The sequence below is a fragment of the Astyanax mexicanus genome, chromosome 4 (assembly GCF_023375975.1).
Source record: "Astyanax mexicanus isolate ESR-SI-001 chromosome 4, AstMex3_surface, whole genome shotgun sequence".
Classification (NCBI taxonomy): domain Eukaryota; kingdom Metazoa; phylum Chordata; class Actinopteri; order Characiformes; family Acestrorhamphidae; genus Astyanax; species Astyanax mexicanus.
Window position 1 is genome coordinate 3,902,629 of NC_064411.1, and position 9,473 is coordinate 3,912,101.

General features: G+C 39.0%; 3 protein-coding genes across 7 annotated transcripts in view; all 3 read right to left on the minus strand.

Moving 5' to 3' along the window:
• Nucleotides 1-914, minus strand: part of LOC125801401 (gastrula zinc finger protein XlCGF7.1-like) — a 129,786-nt gene extending 128,872 nt beyond the window's left edge. The window contains exon 1 of the mRNA XM_049478075.1: nucleotides 882-914. The gene's annotated coding sequence lies outside the window, so the exon portion shown is untranslated. The remainder of the gene's footprint in view (nucleotides 1-881) is intronic.
• Nucleotides 1-9,473, minus strand: part of LOC125801395 (zinc finger protein 239-like) — a 250,068-nt gene that overhangs the window by 9,856 nt on the left and 230,739 nt on the right. The window contains exon 1 of one of the 5 annotated variants that reach the window (XM_049478033.1): nucleotides 882-970. The exons of the other annotated variants lie outside the window; for them this stretch is intronic. The gene's annotated coding sequence lies outside the window, so the exon portion shown is untranslated. Of the gene's footprint in view, nucleotides 1-881; nucleotides 971-9,473 lie in introns of those variants that run through there. 5 annotated transcript variants of the gene reach the window in all.
• On the minus strand, nucleotides 3,346-5,566 carry LOC125801452 (uncharacterized). The gene is made up of 3 exons (XM_049478210.1): nucleotides 4,825-5,566; nucleotides 4,326-4,440; nucleotides 3,346-4,218 (listed from the first exon to the last, which is right to left on the minus strand). The coding sequence occupies exons 2-3, from the start codon at nucleotides 4,416-4,418 to the stop codon at nucleotides 3,478-3,480; spliced, it is 834 nt and encodes a 277-aa protein (XP_049334167.1). The 5' UTR covers nucleotides 4,419-4,440; nucleotides 4,825-5,566; the 3' UTR covers nucleotides 3,346-3,477.

Genomic DNA, 9,473 nt, shown 5'->3' on the forward strand with positions numbered 1-9,473 from the left:
CACACAGTTTGTAATGGTTAATCCTTTTCGTTATATAGTTATCTTTAACCGTTAGGTGTGTTATTCTGCTATAACACCACTGGGTCATTTTACAAGCTAATATTTTAGGGTTTTTTTCTGTCAGGATGAGTGAGGCAGGCTGTGTGGTGAGGACCAGGTCGATATGAATACCTACCTACCTACCTACCTACCTACCTACCTACCTATCTATCTATATCTAATTAATTAATTTAAACACTGATTAATATTTTTTCTTTCTTTTTTAAAGAGCATAATATAAAATATTTCAGCATGAAAGCTCATATTTGTAATGTGTAACAGCTTCCTATATCATAACTACATCTCTGCTGTTTGTAACAAATCAAACCGTGTGTAAATCGGATATAAAATGGTAGAGTGGTGATTATTATAGATGTATTAAACACCTTAATCAGTGTAAATTAATGCTCTGGGGAATCGCTAGAAGCGCGTTTTCTTTATTTGCGTAGTTTTGGCACTAATTTAGCTCCATAGGTGGAGTGGAGACAGCGAGGCACCGAAGGACAAAAAAAATGACGTTGTAAAAATACTGTGGGCTCTGCGACACTTTGCAGAGCACAGGCGCAACGACAGGGAGGCAGAGAGACAGCGACATACTGAAGGAAAAAAACGGATCCCAAATAGGATCCTAAAACGCTCCCATTGTGGAATCGTTCACTTCAAAGAGCCGACTCTTAGAGCTGCATCGTTCTCCAACGACACATAACTGCTGAGCAGAGCTAGGAGAAGATCCAGTGCTGGTGGTGTAAATGCTGCAGATGCTGAAGGTGGTGAAGGTGGTGTTGGTGTAGGAGTGAATGTAGAACAGCGTGTTAAAGAAAGAGAGAGAAACTTCTCCATACCTTCTGTAGTTCAGCTGATCCTGCTCTTCCTCCTCAGGCGCTGCGAAAGAACTGCAGAGCCCGAAGCTCAGCCTCACTCGGGTTATGTAGAGCTCCGCCCCCTCCATATCACATTACACCCCATCACCGCGCTGAATGGAGCTAAACAGCTAAAACTCTCATTTAAAACAGCGTAGAACTACTTCTATGGGGCTTTTCTTTCATTTTACAAATTAGAATAAAGTATTTCACTAAAATAGGAAAGAAAATATTTAATGTGACACGAGTGGTGGCTTCTAGCCATTTTTACCCATGCACTTATATACTGACTACGCCACTCCCGTTAAAAGGTGGGAGAAACCCAAAAGGAATGTGAAGCCCTCCCCCTTCACAGATCCCGACTGTGTTAAAACAGTCTATAGAGGCAGAGTTTGATATCAAAAATACTTTTATTCACAATCATCAAAAACACAAACATAAAACCCACAATGAATCTCCACTGAATTGGTTGACACTGACAATACTTGGCTTTAGCACATGAACACCAGTTTTGGATGGAATAAAGCAAACCAAAAATAAAGGATCCACAAACCCCACAGCTTAACACTACACTGCACACCACACCAAACAAACCATAATGGGGAGGACTAGCTTGGATTCTTTCTTTGGTAACTTCAAAAATACTGTTCAACAAAACACACTAGATGAAAAGAAACTCAAGTGTGGCAGAGTATTAATTGAAAAAAAAAAAACCCACAAAACCCACAAAGTTACTGAAACCAATGAAAAAAGAAAATAAACTAATTAAATTGAACCCAAAAAACAAAGAATTACAAAATTAAACAAAACTTAGCTACTACAATAAATTATGCAGATAGTCATAGCCAGAAAACAATGCAAACAAATAAATAAATAAAGCACAAAAAAAAAACTAACAAAACAAAGAAACTGCAGAAACTAAAGCAATCAATACAGAAATTATAAGGAAAGAAATACAGAAACTATCCAAATAAAAACCCATAAATGGACCATCAAAAACAGTAGAGAACCATTAAGAAAACAGTAGAAATGACATTAGAAAACAAGATTAGAAACACAGTAGAAAACATCAGGAAACAATAGAAAACAGTGGCCAATATCCTCAACTTTCAGCCATGCACACGTCCTGCCAAGACACACATAATTATTCAACATTTATTTATTTATTTGTTCATGAGCTCAACCAAATTAAAAATGTTACATACCCTTGCCGTCTTGAGAGAAGCACATGGAGGGAAAGGGAAAATCAGGAGCACCCCAGCCTTCTTGTGAACTTGCACAATGAATAGTCAGAAACATGCAGTGAACGAAATGCTTCAAGCATAAGCTACACACGTCACACAATGGATTCCATATATTATATTTTAATGTGTTAGTAGCGCGTGGTTAGTCCGCCATATAATAGGTCCTATGTGTTAGTAAACGCGTTATGTATCATGTGGGTTAATTTGTCATAATAAGGTTGGTGTTAGTCACATGCCTGATCAAACAGTGTTTTACTATATATGTAAAGAATATACTGTGATTATTGGTTAATCTTCTATATAAATGCATGTAAAATACACTGTGAGTAATAAAAATGATCAAATACAATGTGTATTGGTTATGCATATAGAATACAAGGTTTCACACAATGATTATGTAATTATAGATACTAAGATAAGTAATCATAATTGAAAGATATTTGTCAATACACTCAAGGTAAAATAAACAGTTACTCTTCAAGACCTAGCCATCAGACTGCTGACATGAGGGCTTGAGCTGGAGCCTGTAGCAGTAGAGGAGTACTGCAGAGTAAGGGAGGTTAACCACTATCCCTGTGGTTTTCTGATCCACCCTGATGCACCATTGAAATAAAATGCCCAAATGTAGCAAGCTATGTGGACTGCCCATATATTAAGATCAGTGAGGGCACACATACACTCAGGAAAACTCATCCTTACTTTTGGCAGATTCAGCGCCAGATGCTGATCTCTGGATTGGACTGGTGTGATTTTGTGGTCTATACAGAGGAATACATGATTATTCAGAGGATCCCCCATGACAAAGGAATCATGAAAACAATTAAAGAAAAAACTGACCTTTTCTTTTTTTATTTTCACCTTTGTGCATCCCTAGATAAATAGGATAGAGCTAAATCACTAGCTAATGTGTGGAGAGCTTAACCTGTAAATTGTTTTTGTTTCTTTGTAAAAGTTGTTTTGAGCAGATTTAAGAAAGTTACAGCTGTTGTGTAAGTTATTGTTAAATATAATGAATTGCTGTTGTTTATTAGTATAGCTGCAAATATAGTTAAAATATGTAACAATTTTATTGAACATTACTGATTATAATAAAGAAATTAGCATCAAAGTGATTAATGTCGTGTAATTGATACAGTTATGGTTATAGTAAGGTAGGCAATCAAATCAAACAAATCTTGTACTAGTTAAACTGAACAGTGAATTTATTGCAGTAAATCAGTATTCGGTCACAATGCATTAAACCATATTTCATTGAAAAATATATACATATATACATGCAGATTTATGCTATTTACATTACATCCTCTGTGATAAGAAACTAAACATTTCCACCTTCAAAAAAGCCCAGCAGATGTTGAGCCTTGCTTTTTTGTCCAAGCCTTTACAAGAGGCCCGTTTTCATAGTTTGTCAGCAGACATGCTACAGTGTAGAGCTGATTAATGTTGCCAAAAAGCCGGAGAGGAAGGCGCTCCACGTGCACCCTAAGGCGGGCAATGGCCTGGGTCTCCGTGACCCCACCAACAGGCATCTGGGATCTTCCAGACAGAAATGGAGGCCTGTAGATTTTACATGGCACAAAGTCACCAACAAGAAATCCTCGATCGACCATGATGGCCATCCCAGGTCTCAACAGGGAGAGAATTCCAGACTCTCTCATGATCTGTTTGTCACTGATGGATCCAGCATACAGTGGAGAGATAAATGTGACAGCCCCATGAGGAGCAACACCAAGCAGCCCTTTAAGTGTACAATGGGACTTGTACACAGAAAATACTTCACTTTGAAGAAGAGGTGAAGATGGGCACTGGCACCTCAGCTCTGTGCAGTCCAGGATAACTGTAGTGTCTGCATAGTCCTTGAACTCTGCTGGCAGATGTTCCCTTATTTTTTCCACTGCCATCCAGATTCTCACTGACCCCAGCACAGCATATAGAAAGTTGCTCCATGTTGTAATAATCCGACTGACTGTGGACTGGTGGACCCCAAACCGGTCGGCAAGGTCATGCTGTTTTAAACGCAGTGCAAGATAGTTCAGAAACATGAACATCTCATCTATGGGCTGCAGGTAACGAGACTGTAAAAATAACACAAGGTAATATTGTATTAATTTTAATTCTATCAGCCATTATCCCGGTCAGGTTATAAGGTATGGTCCATGAAAATAAACATAATTGTACTTACCACAGTGGAACTTGGCTCAAAGGTGCCTCTCTGTGCTGGTGTGACACTAACCATAGATGGCAGAGAGGGCTCTATTAAGGCCCAGAAGCGCATGAGGAGGTCATAGGATCCAAACCTATAAATACAATTATTTTTATGATTAAAATTGGTATCAGTGTTTTAGTAACTTAATTTAAATAATAACCAAAGTATACTTGAGAGAGAACACATAATGAAGGTGAACATACATTATCAAATTTAAAAAATATCATTAAAAAGTTCACTTTTGATAACTCAATTTAAACCACAAGCTTTACGTGTGATTAATATGAAAAATGACCCATTAAATTAAAATATGAACTAAACCTTTTTACCATATTCTCGTTTTTAATGTTACACTGTATATTTATAATCAGCAAACAAACTTTAATCAGTGCTGGTGAGTATGTCTGTATGCTTTACTTATTTTAGTGCATAAACTTAAATAATAAAACCTGCTGAACATCTTACCACATCTGACCTGTAAAAGCGAATGTCACTGTCTGAGCCAGCAAAGCGGTGAATGCCAAAGCGATGCTCCAGAGTAAGCTGCTCTATTTGTTCCTTCAGCTGGAGGATCTCCTCTCTAAGAAGCAGGTTTTCTTCCAGAACCAAGTCGACAGCAGCGGGGTCCGGAGCAGAAGCGTAGTCGTGGTCCCCGAGGAGTGCATCCGTCTCCTGGACAGGTGTCCAGCCCCCCCGGTCGTGAAAGTGGGACAGAGAAATTGTTCCACTCAAACAACATCGGCACCGCTCCCTTCTTTAACAGTCGCCGTCCAGACTTGGACTCTGGTTCACGCAAATCCTCTTTCTTAAAATGCCGGCTACACACGCGGGTATGCGGAGTGACTGAAGTTCTCATTCCGGATAGCAACAATCCATTTTAGTCGGTTTTCCGCATCGGAGGGAAATGTATGAAAACTAAGTACTTTATTGTACTTACTAGAGGCCTGACACAAAGGTACACAGCAGTGTTCAACCGTAGTGCTGTCAGTTAGCTGAAACTTAAACTTTTTTGCCTGAGACATTATCGCGACTTCACTAAATTCAACACAACAGTGTGGATACCGGAAGAGGCTGAGCTGGCTGAGATTGTAGCGGATATACGTCACCACCCCTGTGTGCATGAACCCTAATAGGCTTGTTCGAGATGCGGCTGCGCCTCGCCTTGCTGGTCAGCGAGAGCAGCCGCGTGCAGGTGGGCGGGGTGGAGGAGCGGAGAAGTCAGGTCGGACAGTCTCCACCTGCAGCCCACGTGAACAACACAGGATCTCGCGATGAATGCGCTGTTTGTTTACTTCTGGTGTGAATAAAATCGCAAAAGTGAAACAGAGATAACATGAGTGTTATTAAATTGAGATAAAAACTTGTTATAAATATTCACAAAACATACTGTCATGTTACAGATGTATTGTGTAGCGCTAAATTAATAATGGGATTAATTGCAGACCAGCTTTTCTGTCCTTTGTTCTTGGAAATAAATACATCATGCTCATTTACACAGCTTTAATTGTTTAGCGCATTTCACAACACAAAAACAATAGAAGAAAAGAAAAGTAGATCTCAGTATAATAGTTATGTAGGTTTAAAGATAATAAGAGCAGTTCAGGGCGCTTTATAAAACAGTAAAAATGATAGCAGTTGAGCTTTATTATGATATAAAATGCAGATTATGAACAAATAAATATTTTTGAATACTGCATGAAAATGAACTGTCTTGCTACTAGATATGACAGTGTAATTACTGTGTTTTTTAAGGGGTTTTAGAGGAGATATATATTTTAAAATAAAAAGATTCACACGTGATAGGTGTCGGTGGATCTTCTAACCAATGGGGATTAAGCTCTGTCGTCATCAGGGCGGCTCTAGGCTCCCGCAGTTGGTGGGAAGCAACTGCAGCGCCTGGGTCAGACGGCTGCAAGCAGATTTCACTCGCGGGACTATAACACCGGAAGTCATCGTCACGTGATGAAGGCGCAGACGCATGTCGGACAAAAAAACTAACCAGCATGCACCATACCGAGCCAGGCGGCGATCGGACTGCGCAGCGCCGGGTTAAGTCGAACAAGCCTATTGTACACCGGAGCTGAGCCAAAGGATATCATTTTTGGCGGGGGACAAATCCACCTGTTTCAAAATAAAAGTCCGCTTGTAAAAATATTAAAATTAAAAAGAAAGAATTGTTTTTTTTAAAGAGAGAGGTCAGGTAAGAAGTGGAATTTTACTAGTGTTTTTCCAATAACATTGATTAGCTTGGTAATTTAATAGAAAACTCACTATTTTACTGTAATGATAAACAATAAAATTATTAGTAGCTGAAAGTAAAACAAAAAAAATCCACTTAAAACCATTACTGTGAAATACAGTTCCCAGCTGGTCCATGATACTGATATAGTTCAGTAATAATAATAATAATAGTTCTGGCAATTCCAGGAGATCACATTTTTTGGATATAGTTACTCCCTGATGCACTCCAAAGCTACGGAACTCAGGCAGGAGGTACACCGCCCTCCATAATTATTGGAACCCTTAGTTAAAATATGTTAAAAGCCTTAAAGGAAAAGCCTTAAAATGTAATTTGTTTTACTCCTGATCAATAAACAAAACATGTAGACACATTTTGACTAATTGTAGATGACATGATGAATATTCTACAAACTTCATTAGATGTGCCTCTAATTGTATTAGACCTTCTTACACCTCACCATCCTATGCTCCATTAGACACCATCGTCCAGTTGGTGCTTGAACCCGATGATTGCCGCTTGCGGCTATATTTAGTTTTAAAACTGTTATTTGCATAGGATTTTTTTAATGCCTTTCCAAGTCTGAAGTACCCTTCTCGCCTAATAAGAGGACATTACGATGTGTTGTTTCAAAATAAAGGCCCTTTAAATTAGAACAATTATTTAATTTTACTACCTTTAGGTTCTTGGGAATTACTATTTCCTGGGACCTAAAATGGGAGGCCAACACCAGCTCCATCCTCAAAAACGCCCAGCAAAGGATGTACTTTCTGTGTCAACTGAGGAAACACGGTGTGCCACAGGAGCCGATGAAACAGTTCTACACTGCAGTCATTGAATCTGTCCTGAGCACATCCATCATAGTGTGGTTCGGTTCAGCCACAAAACAGGACATATGCAGATTGCAAAGAGTGCTGGATAGAGCAACAAAAATTATTGGTGCTCCTTTGCCCACCCTCCGAGAATTATACACAACAAGCGGTAGAAACCAGGCGGAAAAAAATATCACAGACCCCGCACACTGGACACAAACTATTTAACCTACTACCCTCTGGCAGGCGCTGCACAAAATCAAACAGACACTGTTATGGCGTCATTTTACTGCCAATAGTCGAGAGTGTTTTTCAATGCAAGAGCCTACTCCATGCAGCGCTCACGGATGTTATTTGCTCATGTGTAAAATATAGGCAGAAAAGGGGCATTATGCATTTAATTGGTCAAATCCTGTTGCCACGTCTGATTGGCTGGAGACCTTTGTCAGCTTTGTTGCAGTGAGGGAGCGCGCGCATATTCGTACAAGAGGAGAGTTAATCTGAGAGAGAGCATGGTAAATTTGTGAGAGCACACCTATTTTACACGTGAGCAAATAAAATGCGTGAGCACTGCATGACATAGGCTCTTGCATTCAAAAACTTCACTCTCGACTATTGGCAGTAAAATGACGCCATAACAGAGTAAAAGTTTCTTTCCAATCGCCATCAAACGTATTAATAACTAGAACTGAGCTGCTGTTTACTGTTGTTTACATGCCATACTGCACTTTATACATGTTGTATAATACTGCAACTGCACTTTACTCATCTATAATGAAGTTGTTTATTGTCTTCATAGTCTTCTCTGTATATTGTGTTGTTTGTAATTGTAGAGAGGTAACAACAGCCGGAAACAAATTCCTTGTGTGTGTAAACACTCTTGGCGAATAAAGCTGATGTTTAGAAAATGTTTGAGACTGAAAATTTTACTAATTTTCTCAACACAGAACAAGATCAACTGTTTCAGACCTGCAGAGATCAATATTAAAGCTTTTAAACTGCAGTTTTAATTATTTTAATGTAGCCGGTGGGCACTAGGACCTGGGAGGGTTGAGGGCTAATAGGCAACCTGCCCCTTTAAGAATAAAAAGACGGTGACGAGGGGAGCTGCAGGTGAGCTCATTAGTGGGGAGAGTACCTGGCCTCCATTACTGCTTGGGCAGCAGCAGCAGCAGCAGCAGCAGCAGCAGCAGCAGCAAGAGAAGGTAATGTTTTTAATTAGTTTTTGTAGCAGCTTATACTTATCTGTGATATCCAGTGATGGTATAGTTACTTTGAAAAAGTAATCTGATTACTGATTACTGATTACTCCTTTAAAAAGTAACTTAGTAACTTTATGGATTACTTGATTTTAAAAGTAACTAAGTTACTTTACAAGTTACTTTATTAGTTACTTTCAGCAGCTGCAGACACCACCTCCCGCCGCCTTAACATAAACATTATAACCAGTTTTGCTAATACTCCCTTTATTGGAAAATGCATTTTTAACAGCAACAATTTATCTCTGTTAAGTTGAACTATTTCCTAAAAAAATATTTTTTTTAAATAAAAATTAAAAAATTAACTTAACAAACATTTTTTTTATAAAAAATAAAATATGGTCTTTCTTGATTTTACTAAACATAAATACTTGTTTTTATAAAAAAATATATAAAATAAAGAAAGTCTTTCTTGACCTGACATATTTAACACTGTAAAACTGAACATTGAACTTGTTGTTCTCTGCAGGGCAGCAAGGAGTGGTTTTATAAAACAGAACCGTGTATATGGTCTAGACCAGGGATCACATATTTGCAGACTGCGGTCCGGGTCCGGACCCAGACGTTGTCCAATACGGACCCATACCGGACCCAACTACTGATAAAGATTTAATTCTGACAGTGTTCATTTAAAGCACCGGAACTTTTCTTGTCTTTACGATCACGTGTGGTGTAAAATCTTAAAATTCTCTCCTCTGCCAATCAAATTTGTGGCAGACCGCTGCCCTGGCTAGTGAATTGGGACGCGGCCGCAAAAACAAAACGCCTTTATAAAGAGTTTTCGCCCGAGAACTGGCGGAAAACGGGCGGAAAC